Raw genomic sequence first — 22139 nt, 5'->3', positions numbered from 1 at the left:
CCATAGCCAAACAGGAAGTGAGAGGAAATCCTTGCACATTAAGGAAATTCCCTGGGGACCCTCAGGTCACCAGAACTAGTGTCCCTATTGGAAGATTTACCCTCCATTACTTTTCTGAGGTCAACCCAAAATTTGGGATTTTCTTTCACTTTCACTTTCACTTTCAATGATGATTATTTATTACAGGTACTTATATAACGCCATCAATGTACGCAGCGCTTTACATGTATGTATGTATATGTGTGTGTGTATATGTATATATATATATATATATATATATATATATATATATATATATATATTACATATATAGTGCACATTCACATCAGTCCCTGCATTCAAGGAGCTTACAATCTAAGGTCCCTAAGTCACATTAATACATAGTAGGGCCAATATAGACAGGAGCCAATTTACCAACCTGCATGTCTTTGGAGTGTGGGAGGAAACCTGAGTACCCGGAGGAAACCCACGCAGGTACGGGGAGAACCTGCAAACTCCAGGCAGGTAATATCATGGTTCGGATTTTACCTGGCAACCCCAGTGCTGCCTGGTAGAAGTGCTAACCACTTAGCCACTGTGCTGCCCATGGCAATGATAATGGTAAACAGAAAAAATAGGGTGAATCTCCCTAACAGGAGCACAGACTGCAGTAAAAACTGACAAGCATTCTATCCCTCTCCACTCTCTAAAACTAAAAAAAAAAAAAAAGCTTTACCTCTAGTTGTACTTTACGTTTTCCACTTGTCCTTTTCCAGTGCAGATTTGGTAGCAAGGAGATAACGCACTTCTTCTCTTAGCTGTTCATTTGGGTGACTGTCTCAATATCTTTTACAGGAAGGGGACCGAATGAGTGATGAAGATCTCTACAAGGTCTTGGCTGATATGAAGAGACCATCAACTGCATTACGCAGATTACGACCAGTCACAGGTATAGCTCTTGTGCACAGATACTTTGCAGGAATGTATGGATGATTGCCGCACACTTCTACTCTTCATTGCTTCTTGTGCAGGATACAAAGTAATAGCAACATTTTCAAGTATACAGGCAGTCCCCAGGTTACAAACAAGGTTCTGTAGGTTAGTTCTTAAGTTGAATTTGTATGTAAGTTGGAACAGGTACATTTTTTATGTGCAACTCCAGCCATTGCTTTGTGCACTGGTCCAAATCATTTGGTGGAGGGGGGATTGTGGGGTTGTCTTTCAGGAGTTGGTCTTGGCCCCTTAGTTCCAGTGAAGTGACCTCTTAAGGTGTCAGCATATCAAGACATTTTGGATAATTTCATGCTCCCAGCTTTGTGGGAACGGTTTGGGGATGGGCCCTTCCTGTTCCAACATGACTGCACACCAGTGCACAAAGCAAGGCCCATAAAGACATGGATGAGCGAGTTTGGGGAGGAGGAACTTGAATGCCCTGCACAGAGTCCTGACCTCAACCTGATTGAACACCTTTGGGATGTATTAGAGCGGAGACTGTGAGCCAGGCCTTCTCGCCAACATCAGTGCCTGACCTCACATGTGCTTCTGGAAGAATGGTCAAACATTCCCATAGACAGTGGACAGCCTTCCCAGAAGAGTTACAGCTTTTAAAGCTGCAAAGGGTCTGCCAACTCAATATTGAACCCTATGGACTAAGACTGGGATGCCATTAAAGTTCATTTGTGTAAATGCAGGCGTCCCAATACTTTTGGTAATATAGTGTATATAACAGTGAAACAATATAAAGTTGTGGGATATTTACTGTTTTGGTGTAGTTATGTGTTTTAAAAAGTAGAAGACAGCTGGTAAGTGATGTACTGTATCTCCTCTCTCCTTGTCCCATGATCAGTGCCGATGTTGACACCCCCTTGTGACGTAGCAAGTCTCATGGGGGGTTTCAGGAAGCTGTGAATGGGACGGTACTCTAGCAGGATTGCAATGCAATTCCGCAGAGATTTGATGACGCGGGCACTGTATCTTTCTGAATGGGCTGACAACACACAAAGCAAATTGCCGCAAATATGAGCATGCACAGGAAACATTATTAAAATGAACATCGCCCGATATTTACACAAAGGCAAGGGTTAGGCCCCTTTCACACTGCCGCGACTTAAAAGTTTCGTGATTTTGCCATGATTGCGACGTGATTTCAGGGAATGCCTGTGTAAACTTGAGGTCTATGGACCTCGACTCGCATGAAAGTCGGACCAAAGTAGTACAGGGACTACTTTGAAGTCGGCACGACTTGAAGTCGCGCGTATTTGAATGGTTATCATTGGAAATCATGGGGAACTACTTGTCATGCAACTTTGCAGTCCCAAGTCGCAGGACAAGTCGCACAAGTGTGAAAGGGGCCTTAGGCTAAATATAAACACAGCACCATGGCGTGGAAATTTATAGACGGGCAATGCCTATCCTCATATTGATTAGTGGTTCCAAATTAATAACTACTGCAGTAGGGAACAGACACAAAAGATACGCTCAGCATATTTCCAATTAACTGTTCTGCTTTATTATGATGCAATTGAAGGTTTTTATACACATGATTACGTAGGTATCACATTAATATTATAATTGTACGTTTATGGTAACAAGCGGCGTAACATAGGCAGACTGATTCTAATCAGGACTCGAAAGAATGCAAACATGTAATGAAAACATTATTAGTGCCAATTATTAGTGTATATTGTTTCTGAATGATTTTAAATGGTTTTCAGGCCCCTTTCACACTTGTGCGACTTGTCCTGCGACTTGGGACTGCAAAATCACATGACAAGTCGTTCCCCGTGTTTTTCAATGAGTTCCATTCATTTCTGTGCGACTTCAAAAGTAGTCCCTGTACTACTTTGGTCCGACTTTGATGCGAGTTACACAGGCATTCCCTGAAATCGCAGCAAACTCGCGCGACTTTAAAATCGCGGTAGCATGAAAGGAGCATAAAGGAGGAAAGTCATAATGTAGAGTTTGCTACCACTTTAAGGAGTGGAAATAAGGTTAGAATTATGAAAACAAGTATTTTAGAGTGAAGGTCTGCTTTCACTTCCTGTCTGGTGAAAAGCTTGTTGCCAGGAATCTGTCAGTTCTCTTTTGCTCTATACCTCCCAGGCAGGGGCGTTGCTAGTTCTACAAAAGATCTCAGGCTAGAGCCCATAGCAATGAAGTAAAGAAAGTCATACGCTTGAGCGGGCATACACATGTATATAATATACGTGTGTGTGTGTATGTGTGTGTATATATATATATATATATATATCATTACATCAGGGTCCCCAGAGAGCCCCTTCCTTACATCAGTGTCCCCAGAGAGCCCCCCTTACATCAGGGTCCTTAGCTACTTACATCAGGGTCCCCAGAGAGTCTCCCCCTTACATCATGGTCCTGAGAGAGCCCGCCCTTACATCAGGGTCCCCAGAGAGCCTCCCCCCTTACATCAGGGTCCCGAGAGAGCCCGCCCTTACATCAGGGTCCCCAGAGAGCCCTTCCTATGTAATCTCTATGCTGCACAGTGAGAGCGGAACAGCGATGATGCAGGGCAGGCGGTGATAGATGATGTCATCTCTCTGCTCTTTTGCCCACAATGGCTCTCTCGTGCTGCCTGCCCGCTCTCCGGTGCTGCCTGCCGCACTTGCAGCCCGGCTGAAGAGAGGCCACGGCCACCTCTGTATCAGGAACCATGAATCAGACCAAGACAGAAGTATAGTTAAATCACACTTGTTTATTAATAATAAGGTAAACAGAGTAAACGTAGTCAAAACAAGCCAGAGTTCAGTAACTGGATCGGGTAGTCAGCCAAGCAAATGTCAGAGAGCCAGAGATAAACGTAGTAGTACAGCAAGCAGGATCAGGAGCCAGAAGGAACATCAGCCCAGCAAGTCTTCAACGGGAACGCAGGAGAAAGTCTCTGTGATGTTGACAAAGGCGAAGGCAGAGATCAAGTGAGCTGGACGGCTTTAAGTGGGCAGGACTGACGAGCAGAATCAACAACAGCTGAGTAACTGTGGAGAGAGATGGGAGTTGGCAATTAGCCGACAGCTGAGCGGCCAACTCAGAGAAGGAAGGGCTGAGCCCAGCCCTGACACTCTGAGAGACTCTGGGCTATGGGCCCCAGATTCGGGGCTATAGCCCCAAAAGCCACCCCCTAGTGACGCCACTGCTCCCAGGTGCTGATTTTCACTCACTTCTGTTTGGTTAAAGGTTGTATCCACTGCTTTGCGAAATGACATTGAGAATGATTGAACTGAAAAAGGTTGTCCCCAAAACAGAAAGTAAGTGAAAAAGTTGAAATCCTCCAATGGGGACACTTGTTCTGGTTCCACTATCTAAGAGGGCATCTCTTTGTTTCCTTCGCTTTGGAGAAATTTACTTTTTTCCGGGACAATAAAAAGTCTCGATAGGGGTTTTAACCATTCCCTATTGTATCGAAAGTATTGACTATAGATAAAATAACATACCAGATGTTATTATATATAATTCTATAAATATATTAATATATTTAATACTAAACTTTTTTTGTAGCCCATCTGAAAATTGACGTCTCTCCCGCTCCTGAGATGCCACAGTATTGCCTCTCCCCAGAGCTTCGTCACGTTAAGCCATACCCCGATCCGCGTGTCCGTCCTACCAAAGAGGTCCTGGAATTCCCCCCACGGGATGTCTTCTCCCCCTATACCTCCTACAGGTGAGATTTTCATCCTGTAACAGAATGTCTTACCTTTGAAAGACTGCTATCAGAAACATACTGTAGTCTCATAACTATGCGGGGTTAATACCTGCAATGATCGTATTCAGAATAGTTATTTCTTTTATTTCACATGTTTCCATTTATCTTTTTCCATTCTACATGGACACCAAGCTGGGCAGCAACAGTGACAATGCCAACTATGGCTGCAACTGCTTCAGCATCCCTGCAGAGTTATGGTTTGTGGAGAAAGGTTAGAACCTCTGGCCATTTTTTATTCCCATCTTTGCCCCTTCTTAGGAAGATTTCCCCCTCACTTCCTGTCCCAGTGTCCATCAGAGAATTGCTCTGGAGTTCATTTTCCATGCTTTTTTGCAGGACCATAGACTGGGTACTTATTACTTAAACATTTAGTAGATTTCAAATAGCAAAAATGCAGGGAGGAATGGGAAATCCTACCCAACTGGGACAGTGATAAAAACCTGGCAAATATTCTAACCATTCTCCATGCTATTCAAAACTTCTAGACTGTAAATATTTAAAGCTGATATCCAGGCATTCAGCTTCTTTGTAAAAAGTGAAAACACACTATGAGTTAAGTCCAAGGAGCTGCATGACATCTCCTGAACTTATCTCTATTATTTACATCTGACTGTTCTTTTGCACTCCCGGAAAACGGCTATAGTTGTATTTTCAGAACCCCAACGCTGATGTTTCAGGTTTTAGCATCTTCAGCATTAGAGTCAATGCAGCTGCTATGCCTGCCCATCCCCTCCTCCTGCTCAATCACAGAAGCCTTTGCATTATGTGAATTAATTTACAAAATACAAAGGCTCCTCTAAATGGGCATCAGAGAGGAGGGGTGGGCATAGCTGCTCTGTCTCCCCTCTTGCAGTGTCCATGTATGCTCCAGCAGAGCCATAAACCTGTCAGATATAAATAATAGAGATAAGTTCAGGAGATGTCATGCACCTCCTTGGTCTTAACTCATAGTGTGCCTGCACTTTTTAAAAGTGGCTGAATTCCTTGAATTCAGATTGAAAGTTTATGCTGATGTTACCAAATGTATGCTACTTTCCCTTAGCCATCTTGAGCTTGGAACATTATAGTGGCCCCTTTACATAATAGGCTGTTATGTATGAATGAGATGTCACCTAACAGTTCATAGCTAACCACCGGGGTGGAACTATACATGTGTAATGTCACTAGAGTATGATCCCAGGGCCACTAACCCCACCATCTTTCAAGGTGCTGGAATCCCTCCTGCCATACCATATCATTCATCTGATTTTCCTACTCGTAGAATGTAGGGACTCCAGGTCTTACATGTGCCTCGCAGTCTTTATAAAAGCCTTTACTATATATAAACAAGATATACGTGGCAGCCAAGTTCCCAGAACAGCCCAACAATGGCAGGTATGCTGGTACATGAAAATGTCAAAATTCCGAATTGTTCCTGTGCAGTCTTGTTCATTGAACGAGATGTGTGTGCGCTCATTGCCTGATGGAATGGGACGAGCGCTGTCATATACGTAAACTTACAAGAACAATGTTAAACATTTACATTTTCTCCATTGTGGAGTATAAACAAGAGAGAGCTCAGATATTTTTCCTATACCACTTGACAAGGCCTCTATGTTTATACAAGTGCTACGAAGGCTTAGTAACAATCTTATAACTATTTTATATTTCCTTGTACTTTTACCGGGTGTTTTATCTCCAGGAAATCACTTATCTAGTATTGAATGGGCTCCTAGACCATGCCAGATATTATCACCATGTACATTCAAGTCTAATGCCTGGTACACCCAATGAGATAATCAGATGGGGGGAAAAAAATGCATTTGGAGCGATCATTCGATAATCTGTTCGTTAGTACACAGCTTTCCAGAGCCAATCACGACAGTTTATGCAAAATTATCCGAAGGGACAAGCACAAACATTTTTCTCATAAGACAGCGAAACAAATGATATTCATTTAATCCAGGGGTAGGCAACCTCGGCACTCCAGCTGTGGTGAAACTACAAGTCCCATGAGACATTGCAAGACCCTGACAATCACAGTTATGCCAGTGTTCTATCAGATAGCCGCTACCCATCAGAAAGCCGCTACACTGGCTACTGCGCATGCGTTCCATGGCCGCTATGCATTCCACACATTGTGTGATGGGTAACGGTGTGTTTCACTGCGCATGCGCAAGCGGGAGCGAGCACCAATTGCATACAATTACGAGTAGATAATTGACTTGTCGCATTCTCTATTGCAAACATTGATAAACTTAATTAATTGTATTTCTTTAATTGTCATGTGATGATCTGTATTCTACGCGTAACTACTCGTAATTGTTGGTCCTCACTCCCTCCGCGGCCTGCCCTGTCCTGCTCAGTGTGCTCAAAATCGTTCTGTTAGAAAGCCGCTACCCATCACACTGTGTGGAACGCATAGCAGCCATAGAACGCACTGTGGAACGCATTGCGCATGCGCCGTAGCCCGAGTAGCGGCTTTCTGATAGAACACCTGTGATTGTCAGGATTTTGCAAAGTCTCATGGGACTTGTAGTTTCAAAACAGTTGGAGGGCCGAGGTTGCCTACCCCTGATTTAATCAGTATAGTATTCCTCCATTAAAAAAATCAAGTGACCAAGACCGCACATGTTCGGAAACAAGAGAACAACCCGGAAAGGGAAAACTATCTTTGTATAAAATGAAAATGTTCCTAAACATGAAAAAAACATTGGGGGTTATTTACGAAAGGCAGATCCACTTTGCATTGCAAGTGCACTTGTATTCACAGCCTTTGCTCAATACTTTGTTGAAGCACCTTTGGCACCAATTACAGCCTCAAGTCTTTTTGCGTATTATACTACAAGCTTGGCGGACCTATTTTTGACCTATTTTGACCCATTCTTCTTTGCAGGACCTCTCAAGCTCCATCAGGTTGGATGGGGAGCATCGGTGCACAGCCATTTTCAGATCTCTCCAGAGATGTTCAATCGGGTTCAAGTCTGGGCACTGGCCGGGCCACACAAGGACATTCACAGAGTTGTCCCATAGCCACTCCTTTATTTGGCTGTGTGCTTAGGGTCGTTGTCCTGTTGACAGATGAACCTTCGTCCCAGTCTGAGGTCTAGAACGCTCTGGAGCAGGTTTTCATCAATGATGTCTCTTTACATTGCTGCATTCATCTCCCTCGATCCTAACTTGTCTTCCTGTTCCTGCCGCTGAAAAACATCCCCACGGCATGATGCTGCCACCACCATGCTTCACTGTAGGGATGGTATTGGACAGGTGATGAGCGGTGCATGGTTTCCTCCAGACATGACGCTTGCTACTCAGGCCAAAGAGTTCATTCTTTGTTTCATCAGGTCCTTCAGGTGCCTTTTCGCAAACTCCTGGGCTGTCATGTACCTTTTACTGAGGAGTGGCTTCTGTCTGGCCACTCTACCATACAGGCCTGATTGGTGGAGTGCTGCAGAGGTGGTTGTTCTTCTGGAAGGTTCTCCTCTCTCCAAAGGGAAATGCTAGCGCTCTGTCAGAGTAATCATCGGGTTCTTGGTCACCTCCCTGACTAAGACCCTTCTCCCCTGATCGCTCCGTTTGGCTGGGCGGCTCACTCTAGGAAGAGTCCTGGTAGTTCCAAGCTTCTTCCATTTACAGATGATGGAGGAGATGATGGAAGCCACTGTGCTCATTGGGACCTTCAATGATGCAGACATTTTTCTGTACCCTTCCCCAGATCTGTGCCTCCATACAACCCTGTCTCGGAGGTCTACAGACAATTCCTTGGACTTAATGGCTTGGTTTATGATCTGACATGCACTGTCAACTGTGGTACCTTATATAGACAGGTGTGTGCCTTTCCAAATCATGTCCAATCAACTGAATTTACCACAGGTGGACTCCAATCAAGTTGTAGAAACATCTCAAGGATGATCAGTGGAAACAGGATGCACCTGAGCTCAATTGTGAGTGTCATGGAAAAGGCTGTGAGCCGTGGTTCACACTGAGCTGCGGGAATGAAGCCATGCGAGTTCAGCTGAACTCGCACGATTTCACTCCCGCATGTCAGAGACATCTGTGCATCTAAATCGAAGCCCGAAATCGCAAAAAGTAGTACAGAAACTACTTTTTGAAATTGGTGCGGCGCCGCAAATGCAGCTTTGGACTGATTAGGACGATGCCATTGCTGGCAATTGCGGCCAATTTGACATGCGATTTGACATGTCAAATCGCATGTCAAATCGTACCAATGTGAACCAGGGCTTAATACTTGTGTACATGGGATTTTTTTCGTTTTTTATTTTTTAATACATTTGCAAAGATCACAAACAAATTTCTTTCACGTTGTCATTATGGGGTATTGTTTGTGGAATCTTGAGGAAAATAATGAATTTAATCCATTTTGGACTAAGGCTCTAACATAACAAAATGTGGGAAAAGTGAAGCGCTGTGAATACTTTCCGGATGCACTGTGTATGTGTGTGTGTATATATATATATATATATATATATATATAGATAGATATATCTATATATCGATAGATATATAGATATATCTATATATAGATATATCTATATAGAAAAGATCTAAAGTTTGGGGGAAAAACCCAATATTTTTTACTTTCTGCTATAAAACATATCCAATAAAAGAAGTAAAAAATGGCCAAAATGTATTCTGCTACGTCTTTGATAAATAAAAAAATACCAATAAGCGTATATTGATTAGTTTGCAAGCGAAAGCGTCTATAAACTATGGTATATAGACTGGAATTTAAAATTTTTTTTATACTGGTAACGGCGGTGATCAGAGACTTATAGTGGAAATACCATAGTATGGCGGGCAGTCTGTCACTAACTGACACGAAGTGATAACTGCCTAACTGCCACTTAAATGGTTAAATGCGTGCCAACAAGTGTTAATTTGTGTAGTGTGTGCTGCTTTTTAATAAACATCTCTGTTTCTTATCCTTACCTTGCAGGGATAAGAAATAGAGAGTTCGTTCTCTCTGTTTAAAGCCCTGTGTCGAATGTCAACACAGGGCTCTGGGCTGTGATTGGACACAGCTGATCAGTAGGTCCTGGCCATGCATCATTGGCTGGGGCCTGCTGACAGACCCCCGCTGTGTGCAATCGCAGTGGGTGTCGGGAACACATGCGCCCTAAACCGGGAAACAGACAGCGACGTCACTTTACCTTTACAGGCTGCCTGTCCACAGTACATTGCAGGTGGGCAGTCCGCAAGTGGTTAATGGAAATCAAAACTGATTACACACTGGTACGTAGCTACGCACATGGGAAATTGTACTGGATTGTATAAGGATTTTCGTACGCATTGCAGCACTCTCATTTTTGATATAAGACTAGCATGCAAAAAGAAAACCCCAATCAATCATTTGTTCTATTTTCTCATGGTGTGTACCAGACATCGGGCACCATGCATTTGGATATATTTAAATACTCCTATCTACACTAGATCTTTCTGCCAGGAGCTAACAGAATATTCGAGCATCAAAAGTACTCATTTTGGCTTGTAATTTACAGGCATACGGCATTGTGTGTAAATTCATTCTACTGGCCAGAATATAAATTTTACTCTGGTCACTGGAATAATACATTTTACACGTTTTTTTTTTTTTTTTTCAGTTTGTGCCTCCAAAACTCTTCTCTTTAATTACTAATCTTAATGCCTGATTTGCATGGCCACATATTCTAACATAGAACTTTGTTTAAAGGCAAAAGCAATTTGTGCCTTTTTTAAGGGAGAGAGCGCTTTCTGTGCATTCGTCATACAGTTCCTGGCAGAAAAAGACCCCTTTCACACTGGGGCGCTTTTCAGGCGTTTTAGCGCCTGAAAAGCGCCTCTCATGCCTCCCCAGTGTGAAAGCCTGAGTGCTTTCACACTGGGGCGGTGCGCTTGCAGGACAGGAAAAAAAGTCCTGCAAGCTGCATCTTTGGGGCGGTGCGGGAGCGCTGTATACAGCGCTCTCAAAACGCCCTGCCTGCAAAGCACTTTGGCAGCGCCGCAACATGGGTGCTTTTAACCCTTCAGCCGCTAGCTGGGTTAAAAGCGTCCCGCTAGCGGACGAAAAGCGTCACTAAAACGCTAGCGCACCCCCACCCCGGTGTGAAAGTAGCCTAAGAGTGAAAGTAGCTCTTTTGATAGAATGAATATAATAATTGCTCCTCTTCTGTACTAAAAATGATTTCTCTCGTATCATCTAGCTCTTTTTTTTTCCACTTCTCTAGACCAGAGTTTCTCAACCTTTTGTCAGTTGAGGTACCCTTTAAAATTATGGACAGACTCGAGGCGCCCCATTCTAAAATGTAAAAAACTATTCTAATATTTTTACATAATGCAGCAACATCCACACATAGGACACCCAACATTAGAGTTCATTTATTCTTCCAAAGCAAATACACTTTTGCACACTGGTACTGACTAGTATTCCAATGTTTCTCTTCTCCCTCAATTTCTCAGTCAGCTAATGTCACCCCAACACTAATGGAGAGGGGCAGGGGAGGGTCAAACAAGGATGCTGTGGAGACAACAGACATCCTCATTATCAAATGATGTGGCTTTGTGTAAGTAAGGCAGGCTTCATCCTCTTATTTTTTCTTACCAATTCGGAGGTTTCATTACCTCGTTTACTTCAGTGTCTAGCTCAGTATGAAGACCTTTCTAATTTTTCTATAAATGACGCTAAATGTGAAGCGATGAGTATCCTCCTTTCCAAGGAGTGTATTGTTAACCTACAAGGTGTATACCGGTTTAAATGGGTTCAGTCCTTTTTGAAATACTTGGGGGTCAAACTGACCCCGAATACGGCCCTACTATATGGGACAAACTTCTGCCCATTATTATTGAAAATGCGATCATATTTTCAACTATGGCAGACCCTTACCCTCACGTAGTTTTGGGAGGTGTAATGCTTTTAAGATGACGCTGCTTCCTCAGATCCTATATTTAATGCAAGCGATTCCTATTAAACTACCTCAAGCTTTTTTCTCTCGTGCCGGAAACTGTTAACTAAATTTCTCTGGAGCAGCAAAATCGGTAGACTTTGCTATTCGCTGTTGGTTTTGCCTAAATCACGGGGGGTATTGGTCTGCCTGATCTGATCTCTTACTGTCGAGCCTTACATTTGTCCAGAGTAGTGTCATGGTGCACCTCTTCACAGACTAAACTGTGGGTACAAGAGGAACAACATCCTTCACCGATTGCTCTGTCTGTACTTCCATGGGTCGCTCATAAATAATATCGGGGATTGAAGAGGCATCCTACAATTGGGACCACTATTGCAGTTCTCACTCACATATTTTCAACAAAAGGCCTCTCTCCCTTCCCATACCCATTAATACCGGTGATCCAGAATCCAGACTTCACGCCTGGGCTTGATTATAAACAGCTTCGGGGGTTGATAGGAATAGGTAGAACCAGATGCATGCATTTTGTTACCCAACAGGTTGGATGTCAACGCAAGACATTTCCAATCTTCCCCAGCCTCCCTTGAGCCCGTGGTCTGCCTTTCAATTGTCACACTTTTTAAAGCGGGGTTCCACTCAAATTTTTAACCTAATCTTACCCCCTTCAGTTAATTGCATAGATGTTCAAATGCCGCACAAAATTTTTTTTTATCGCTGTAATTACCTTTATATTGTACTTTATTGTGGCACTTCCTGTCTCTCCTCCCATGGGAGTAGGCGTGTTTATTGCCTTTCCCCAACGCCGCACTGTCTCCTGGGAGCTTAGTGTCAGGCTTCCCAAGATTCAGTGTGGGAACAATGATCATGCGTGTGAACAAGCTGTGAATGAACAGCATTCACCACATCCAGGAAATCAATGCTTGCGGGCTTCACATGCCCACAAGCGAGATGGAAACAGCCAGCATCACATTTTTAAAGTTATTCTTCAGTACGAAAACAGACAGAGGCGGAAATATTACACCCAAACTGTGAGTATTATTTTGGGATTAGCAAAGTGTCTCAATTACCTAAAAAAAAAACAAAAAAAACAAAAAGATTGGTCGCCGGACTCCCGCTTTAAGGTCTATAGCAGATGCAGAATTATATGTAAGGCCACTGACACCCTTTGAGCGGTTATGTGCAGAGGGGGAACGTGTACCACACATGTTGTCACTCTTATATAAACAGATTATTCAGCCTCCAGAAGGCCAGATTCCTATGTATATATACGACGCTGGGAAGAGGACCTCCAGATCTTTTTTTACAAGATTGCAAATTAACAGGATTATTCTATTGGCTCAAAAATCCTCCATAGCAAGCGACTTTCAAGAACAGGGTTATAAGCTATTGGTTAGGTGGTATAGGGTTCCTGCCTTAATGAGCAAATTCTACCCGCAAATTTCTAAGTTATGCTGGCGATGTAATAAAGAGACTGGGACATTATTACATATTTTTTGGCAGTGCCCTTTAATTACAGCATTCTGGAAGGATGTGGGGAAGATGATTAAAAAACATTGACATTTGTTGACCTTGGTTCGGACCCTTTGGGCTATCTCTTGCATTTAAATGAACAACCCCTTCACCACTATAGAAAGACATTGTTAGCGCAAATGCTGAATGCTGCCCGGGCTTGTATTCCAGACATGTGGAAGTCCACGACTACACCTTCTCTGAAACACTGGTTTTCTAGGATAGACGAAATTAGGACAATGGAATTTTTGACAGCATCTCTCTATGGTAGAGGGGAGTGTAGGGATACCTGGCGGCCATGGACGACCTTTTTGGGCACCCCTCAATATGTTGGTTGCATTTCCGTATAGGTTGGGGGGTTGGATTCATAAGGATGAGCTGGGTCCTGATGGGGGAACTCTGGGAGGGGGGTGGGGCGAGGGGGAGGAGGCAGCGAAGGTTCTGAGTTTGAGTTAGTTATATTTAATCCTTCTTTTTCTCTTCCTTTTTTTTTCTCTTTTTCTCCGTTTTTTAGTAGATTTTGTCTCCGGGCCCCCATTGATGGTGATGATCTTAACCGGTTCACGACCGGCTCCTGTACATTTACGTCGGCAGAATGGCACGGCTGCGCAAAGTAACGTACCCGTACGTTACTTTGCATTTGCCACCGTGTGCGTGCGCGCCTGCCGCGATCTCCGTGTGTCTGGTCGTGGGTCCCGCGGACTCGATCGCCGTGGGCATACCCGCGATCGCCTCACGGAGAGGATGAACGGGGAGATGCCGTTGTAAACAGCATCTCCCCGTTCTGCCTAGTGACAGTGTCACTGTTCTCTGCTCCCTGTCATCGGAACAGAGATCAGTGACGTCACACACCAGCCCATCCCCCTGACAGTTAGAAATCACTCCCCTAGGACATACTTAACCCCTCCCCGCCCCCTAGTGGTTAACCCCTTCACTGCCAGTGTCATTTACACAGAAATCAGTGCATTTTTATAGCACTGATTGCTGTATAAATGACAATGGTCCCAAAAATATGTCAAAAATGTCCGATGTGTCCGCCATAATGTCGCAGTTACAATAAAAATCGCTGATCGCCGCCAAAACTAGTAAAAAAAAAAATTATTAATAAAAATGCCATAAAACTATCCCCGATAAATAAATGCTTATTGCGATTTTTTTTTTTTTTTTTACCAAAAATATGTAGAAGAATACGTATCGGCCTAAACTGGGGAAAAAAATGTTTTTTAATATATTTTTTGGGGATATTTATTATAGCAAAAAGTAAAAAATAATGCGTTTTTTTTCAAAATTGTCGCTCTTATTTTGTTTATAGCGCAAACAATAAAAATCACAGAGGTAATCAAATACCACCAAAAGAAAGCTCTATTTGTGGGAAATAAAGGACGTCAATTTTGTTTCGGAGCCACGTCGCACGACCACGCAATTGTCAGTTAAAGTGACGCAGTGCCGAATCGCAAAAAGTGCTCTGGTCAGGAAGGGGGTAATTCCTTCCGGGGCTGAAGCGGTTAGAAATGTTGTTCGCATTGGGAGGGAGCATAGGAAGTGCTGCTGATTTTATCATCCAATCATGTACAAGCTAAAATGCAGTTTTTTTTATTTTCCTTGCATGTCCCCCTCGGATCTGTGCACTTTCCATTTATAGTGCTAAGTGGATTTGCCTTACTGTTTTTATTAGTTAATCGAAAGCCAGAACCACAAAACTTCAGTTTCAGAATGATAAATACAGGTGCATGTTTTCCAGCTCTCATAGCGTGTACCTTCCACCTTGAGTTAAACATTCCCCGAGTCCTCTCCTCACCTCCCTCGGAGCAAAACCGCAGCGCTGGTTACTGGAATCTTCTGGCATGCAGGAACATTTTCTATCCGTGGAGTTTACCATTGTTGGCAAAAATGCCAGTAGGCCAAGAAACAAAACTGTCCATGTGTTATTTATTAAAGGGAAAATAAAAAGGATTTGAGTCTTCGATTTTGGTTAAAGTGTAATTACATTCACAAAATCTGTGAATAAAAAAAAAAAACCCTGCATGACATGACAAAAGGATAGCAATGTGTGATCATGTCAGGGCTCCAGAGCAACTTTCTCCTTCTCCAATCTACACTGATCTGGCTATTCCAGTAGGTACTGAGACCAAACCCTAAACCTAAGGCTATTTTCACACTGAGGCGCTTTACAGGCGTTTTAGCGCTAAAAATATCGCCTGTAATGCGCCTCTCCTGTCTCTTCAGTGTAGAAGCCCAAGTGCTTTCATATGGAGCGGTGTGCTTGCAGGACGCTAGAAAAAGTCCTGCAAGCAGCATCTTTGGGGCGGTTTAGCAGTGGCGCTTTGCGGGCGTTTTTAACTCTTTATCAGCGGCTAGCGGGGGTTAAAAGTGCCCCGCTAAAACTAGCGCCGCTTTACTGCTGACGCCTCCCACCACCTCAGTGTGAAAGTGCCCTAAAGTATGGTTACATTTTCAGCTATTAATATCCCTACAAAGGCAGTCATGAATCAAAGTTAGTGGCATCTAAAGGGGCATCTAGCAGCTTTGTACATATTTTTTAAAATTCGTTAACCACTTAAGGATCAAGCCTATTTTTCAAAGTTGTTCTTTACAAGTTAAAATCAGGTTTATTTGCTAGAAAATTACTTAGAACCCTGAAACATTTTATATATATATAAGTATATATATTATGTATATGTGTATGTGTGTGTGTGTGTGTGTGTGTGTGTATATATATATATATATAGATATATATATTATGTATGTATATATATATCTATATCTATATAGATATATATATCTATATAGATATAGATATATATATCTATATAGATATAGATATATATATACTTTTTTTTTTTTTTTTCAGACACCCGAGAATAAAATGGCGGTCGTTGCATAACTTTGGGGTTGATTTACTAAAGGCAAATAGACTGTGCACTTTGGAAAGTGCAGTTGCACACGGCAAGAGCAGTTGCTCCAGAGTTTAGTAAATGAGCAGAAGCTCTGTTGACTTTCATCAACCAATCATGTGCAATCAAAAATGCTGTTTTTTTTATTTTCCTTGCATGTGATTGGGTATTCTTTACAAAGTGAAGCTTTACCTCATTTACTAAGCTCTGGAGCAACTGCACTTGCAGAGTGCAATTGCACTTTCCAAGGTGCGCAGTCTATTGGCCTTTAGTAAATCAACCCCATTATGTCACACCGTATTTGCAAAGCGGTCTTACAAACGCAATTTTTTTTTTTTTTTTAAATTAAGTTAAAAAATAAGTAAACAGTAAAGTTAGCTCAATTTTTATTATTTTGTAAAATTTAATGTTACGCCGAGTCAATTGATACCCAACATAAAAACCACTTAAAAATCTCCATAGGCGCTGTTTAAAAATTTCTACAGGTTACCAGTTTTGAGTTACAGAGGAGTTCTTTTACTAGAATTATTGTTTTTGCTCTAACAATCGCAGAGATACCTCAAATCTGTGGTTTGAACACCGTTTACATATGCGGGCGCGACTTATGTATGCGTTTGCTTCTGCATGCGAGCACGACGGGACGGGCACTTTAAAAAAAAATTTTTTTTATTTATTTTACTTTTTATTTTTACACTGTCCCTTTTATATATATATATATATATATATATATATATATATATATATATATATATATAAAATTGGGTCACTTTTATTCCTATTACAAAGAATGTAGAAAAAAAGCATGACAGGACCTCTTTAACGTGAGATCTGGGTTCAAAAAGACCTCAGAGCTCATATTTACACTTAGGCCCCTTTCACACTGGGGCGGTTTGCAGGCGCTATTGCGCTAATAATGGCACCTGAAAACCGACCCGAAACAGCTGCTGCTGTCTACACTGGAGCGGCTTTCACACTGGAGCGGTGCGCTAGCAGGACGGGAAAAAAAGTCCTGCTAGCAGCATCTTTGGATCGGTGAAGGAGCGGTGTATACACCGCTCCTGCCCATTGAAATCAATGGAACAGCGCTAAAGATAAAACAATGTGTCTGCGCTAGAAAAAATCACTTCAATCAAAGTGCAGTATTAATAAACATAAACAACATAAGTGTTGATATAAAATGTGCATGAGTGAAAATACCCCTAGGTGCTGGAGTATAAAGTGCACAGTGCTATATAAAATAAAGAATGTGAGTGATCAAATGAAGTAACATATCATTTAAAAAATAAATCAAATAAAATGTATCAAATAAAATGTAAGAGGATATGAACAACTGGTGAATAAAATAAAGTCCAAAACCGTGTATATCCAATAATATAAAAGTGCCCAAATAAATTAGTCCAAAGATTTAGTGAATTTCACATATCAAATCTTCCAAAGTGTGTCACCAAGAAACATGCTGTGGTGTCTTCCAGCCGCCCCCACAGGTGTATATGCTCACCTTCCTGTGTGTGACACAGCGATTAAACTATGCCAAACAAAGCCTTGGAGCCACTCCTGTGCTCATTAGGAACCAGCCGTGCAAACTTCCAATGTTCTCAAATGAAGATGGTTTATGCAAAAGAAAAAGACTCCATGGCGCAATATTGTAGGTATAAAGGATTTTAATCAAATAATTAACTCCCCTTGCTGGGGTACTCACATATTATGGGTGCGTGAGTGCACCATCCTTAACGAGCATAGAACGGTCAATCTCTCGGTGTGGCGTGCGGCCACACCGCACGCCACACCGAGAGATTGACCGTTCTATGCTCGTTAAGGATGGTGCACTCACGCACCCATAATATGTGAGTACCCCAGCAAGGGGAGTTAATTATTTGATTAAAATCCTTTATACCTACAATATTGCGCCATGGAGTCTTTTTCTTTTGCATAAACCATCTTCATTTGAGAACATTGGAAGTTTGCACGGCTGGTTCCTAATGAGCACAGGAGTGGCTCCAAGGCTTTGTTTGGCATAGTTTAATCGCTGTGTCACACACAGGAAGGTGAGCATATACACCTGTGGGGGCGGCTGGAAGACACCACAGCATGTTTCTTGGTGACACACTTTGGAAGATTTGATATGTGAAATTCACTAAATCTTTGGACTAATTTATTTGGGCACTTTTATATTATTGGATATACACGGTTTTGGACTTTATTTTATTCACCAGTTGTTCATATCCTCTTACATTTTATTTGATACATTTTATTTGATTTATTTTTTAAATGATATGTTACTTCATTTGATCACTCACATTCTGTATTTTATATAGCACTGTGCACTTTATACTCCAGCACCTAGGGGTATTTTCACTCATGCACATTTTATATCAACACTTATGTTGTTTATGTTTATTAATACTGCACTTTGATTGAAGTGATTTTTTCTAGCGCAGACACATTGTTTTATCTTTAATACTTTGCACGAATATGGAACGTGACTGAGTGTTTGCAGCTGATCTCCACTTTTTACTCGTCATTTTGTAGGCATTTATCCGTAAGTGGCTCGCAGGGTTTTGCTTACTAATGGAACAGCGCTGCTATAGCGCCGGCAAAGCGCCTCTACAGAGGTGTTTTGTGGTGGTTTTTAACCCTTTCTCGGCTGCTAGCGGCCGAATACCGACGGTAAAGCGCCGCTTACAATAGCGGCGATTTACCGCCGACGCTGCCCCCGCCTCAGTGTGAAAGGGGCCTTAAATGCCAAAAAAAAAAAAAAGTCTTATTTTATTAAATTAAATTTATTATTATTATTATTATTATTATTATTATTTATTAAAATTCCCCTTTAAGGCCGTTGGGGCGGTAGTGACGTTTGACGACGCTTCCATCATCCAACGTCATTGAGTCGAGTGGGGGCCATCATTCCCTCCAATCCTTTCCCCTCAGCCTATGAGGGGAATGGATTGGATCGGCTCTGCCGGAACGCGGCAGAAAGGGGGTGGGCACCTCTCCCACCGCTGATAAAAGTGATCTCGTGGCGAATCCGCCGTGGAGACCACTTTTATCTTAAAGAGGAGCGCCCGCCGTTCCAGAGAATACCGGGGTTATGGCAGCCATCTACGTCAAAATACCAATGTACAATGACGGCGGTTTGCGGTAAGTGGTTAATAATGTTCATAACTATAAAAAAATATATATATAAAATAGAAAAACTTTTTTGGGCAGTTAAATATGAAATAGTACATAGGAATATAATAGTTTTTTGTCCAACCAACAGGTAGAGCTCTCAGTTCTTATTGACATGCTGTACAGTCAGAGCAAGGGAATTCTTAGTCTTGTGTTAACATTTTATTTGATTATATTTTTAAAAGCATTCATTTAAAAATGTTCAATCCTAAAAAAATAAATAAAATTAATCAAAAGACTGAGGGCTCTTTTACACCTAAGGCAGTAAGATGCAGTTGGATACATTTTGCACTGATATTGCATAGACGGTCCAAAATCAAGGTAATCCTATGGGCATTATTGCAATGCAGTACAGTCAAAAAAAAGTAGAGCATGCTGCATTTTTCCGTGCCCCAAATGTGCAAAAATGCAGGTGAATGCATTGCAACGCATCTCCGTGCACATAGAAGCGCCCAGGGAAAGAAAGAAGAAGGAAGTGACCTCACAGGACAAATGGAGATAGAAAAATGCGCATCAAATGCATGTATCTCTACAAGGAAAAAAAGCGCAGTAGATGTGCAGTTTCTAGCGTGAATGGGCCCTGATGGTTTCTCATCCAAAGCACAGGCTCACATTAAATTACTTCAAGGGACAATGGGGTTGATTTGCTAAAGGCAGATAGACTGTGCACTTTGTTGCAGTTGCTCCAGAGCTTTGTAAATGAGCAGAAGCTCTTTTGACTTCCATCATCCAATCACGTGCAAGCAAAAATGCTTTTTTTTACCTTGTATGTGATTGGGTATTCTTTGCAAAGTGAAGCTTTACCTCATTTACTAAGCTCTGGAGCAACTGCACTTGCAAAGTTCACAGTCTATTTGCCTTTAATAAATCAACCCCAGTGTACCTCTGAGCCAGAGTATCTACGTTTATAAAGGTAAACTCTGGGGGTTATTTACGAAAGGCAAATCCAATTTGCACTACAAGTGCAAAGTGCACTTGAAATTACACTGAAAGTGCTCCTGGAAGTGCAGTCGCTGTAAATCTGAGGGGTAGATCTGAAATGAGGGGAAGCTCTGCTGATTTTATCATCCAATCATGTACAAGCTAAAATGCTGTTTATTATTTTCCTTGCATATCCCCTTCAGATCTACAGCGACTGCACTACCAAGTGCACTTTCAGTGCAATTTCAAGTGCAAAGTGGATTTGCCTTTTGTAAATAACCCCCTCTGTGTTTGACCTCTTTTGTTGCACTATAGATTCTATAGATATGTGTCTTCAGTGGATACACGTCTTAAATAAATGTCGGGGATATTTAGCAGTTGTGTATTTACTCTTTACTATAGGCATAGACAACCTGACACTTTGCAGAACTACAAGCCCCAGCATACTTTGTCAGATTCCATCTTACCATTTGGATATTTAAATTAACACAGTGTAGCACATTCCTTGTTTTCATCCGTTGCATGTCATTACTTTAAGCCTTTTGCTAGTGAATGTCACATGCAAATCCAGAGGGACCGGTCCAGTGGCATTCTCTGGCTTTGAAAAGAAAGTGCCACTGTAAGACACTGTGTATACAATGTGGTGTCATATAAATAAACATTTACATAAATATACAAGGACTGAGTGTAGAAAAGCAGGGGGAAAAACCTAAAAGTTTGTTTAAATGGTTATGGTGTTCTCAGCTGAGTCTCGGCTGATGGGCTAAATATGCCAGTGCTGGAAACAATGAAATATCCATATTGACTTTGCTGTCCAGAAATGGTATAAGTAGCGCACTTTGGTCTTCCTGTGCGGCTGTCTTCAGTCTTGACACCAGGAAGCTTGTACAGTTCATTAGGTTTATTCACGTTCTGGCAGAGGAGGATGCCTCCTTGAAGGAGAATGGAACCTTCTGATCAGACCAAATAAAGTGTCAACTGGAACGGATGGCAGAAGCCTACACAGGAAAGCAGAATTACCATTAATGAACCTTAGCTGTAACAGAGGACCAGCAAGGGTGGTCAGAAGACATTTTTTTTCCTTTTTTCCTTTTTTTTTTTAATACTTGTTAAAGAAGTAATGTTTTCTATATATATATATGTGTGTGCGTGTGTGTATGTGTACATAACATGGTGTCAGCCATATTGGTCATTGCAGATGCATGCAAAATTGTACTCTTATTATTTAGCAGAAGTATGCAGTCAGGCTGCATGTAAAAGTAAAGAATGTGTGAGTTTTTTTATTTAAATTTTTTAATGTGTAAATGCCTTACTGCTATACAAAACTGCCCTGTGCTTGCAGTAGGTTAAAGACCCAGACCACTAATCACACACAAAAAAAAGCAGTCTGGGTCTCTAGTGGTCAGACATGCCCCCTGCACAGTGCTTCAGTCAGGAACCCTCATTCTCCCTGAAGCACTGTGTGGAGAAATGGGAGGAGATGCCAGACTGCAGCGCTGTCTGTGGGAGCAGCACTCTAGATCTTCAAACCCAATTGTAGTCAAGCTGCATGTGCAGTAATAAATGTGACCTTTCTGTTCTATTTTTCACTATTAAGTGCTTCAGCAAAGATTAAAATACCATGTGCTAATAACAACATAGGAGAGACATACTGAGGCTCTGACAAAGCAGTGGCCCGGTTCTCTAGTGGTCTGACGAGCCCCCCTTCCAAACACTGATCCAATCAATGTCATCGTGGGACAAGTTGACTATGTCTTTGGGAAAACTGTTTCAATTGACGTCCAGGTCTAGACTGTACTTGAGTTTGTGGCTCCAGGATCGGGCAGTGGAATTGGAGAATTTGTGTCTCCCTCTGTTAAGGAGGATCCTGGCAAACAGATGCCAGCCTGTCTGGCTGGAGGAGGGGGAAGTCCTGGACTCCCTGTTGGTGCAAAGGACGTGGTTGTTAAGGGATCATTGTATTGGAAATTTGGGTGATCTGGTTTACCTGTTGGTCTAACCTGTTGGAAGACCATCCGATTTGGATCCAGTCGAAGAATGCCACAGCAGTGGTATACATCAGGGAGGAAC

At 42.1% G+C, this 22139-nt stretch overlaps 2 protein-coding genes across 9 annotated transcripts in view; one reads left to right on the top strand and one right to left on the bottom strand.

Annotated features, from left to right (window-relative positions):
- DOCK6 (dedicator of cytokinesis 6) overlaps positions 1 to 22139 on the top strand; it is a 299047-nt gene that overhangs the window by 142080 nt on the left and 134828 nt on the right. For all 7 annotated transcript variants that reach the window (XM_073622622.1, XM_073622618.1, XM_073622617.1 and 4 more), the window contains exons 13-14: positions 835 to 928; positions 4492 to 4654. In XM_073622622.1, the coding sequence (XP_073478723.1) occupies positions 835 to 928; positions 4492 to 4654 (257 nt within the window). The remainder of the gene's footprint in view (positions 1 to 834; positions 929 to 4491; positions 4655 to 22139) is intronic.
- ANGPTL8 (angiopoietin like 8) overlaps positions 18543 to 22139 on the bottom strand; it is a 29964-nt gene continuing 26367 nt past the window's right edge. The window contains exon 4 of one of the 2 annotated variants that reach the window (XM_073622627.1): positions 18543 to 21067. In XM_073622627.1, the coding sequence (XP_073478728.1) occupies positions 21044 to 21067 (24 nt within the window). In that variant the 3' untranslated portion in view covers positions 18543 to 21043. The remainder of the gene's footprint in view (positions 21068 to 22139) is intronic. The other variant, XM_073622626.1, reaches the window with a different exon arrangement.

Source organism: Aquarana catesbeiana, linkage group LG03 (genome assembly GCF_042186555.1).
Source record: "Aquarana catesbeiana isolate 2022-GZ linkage group LG03, ASM4218655v1, whole genome shotgun sequence".
In the NCBI taxonomy this organism is placed as follows: Eukaryota; Metazoa; Chordata; class Amphibia; order Anura; family Ranidae; genus Aquarana; species Aquarana catesbeiana.
This window is presented reverse-complemented; position numbering and strand designations above follow the sequence as displayed.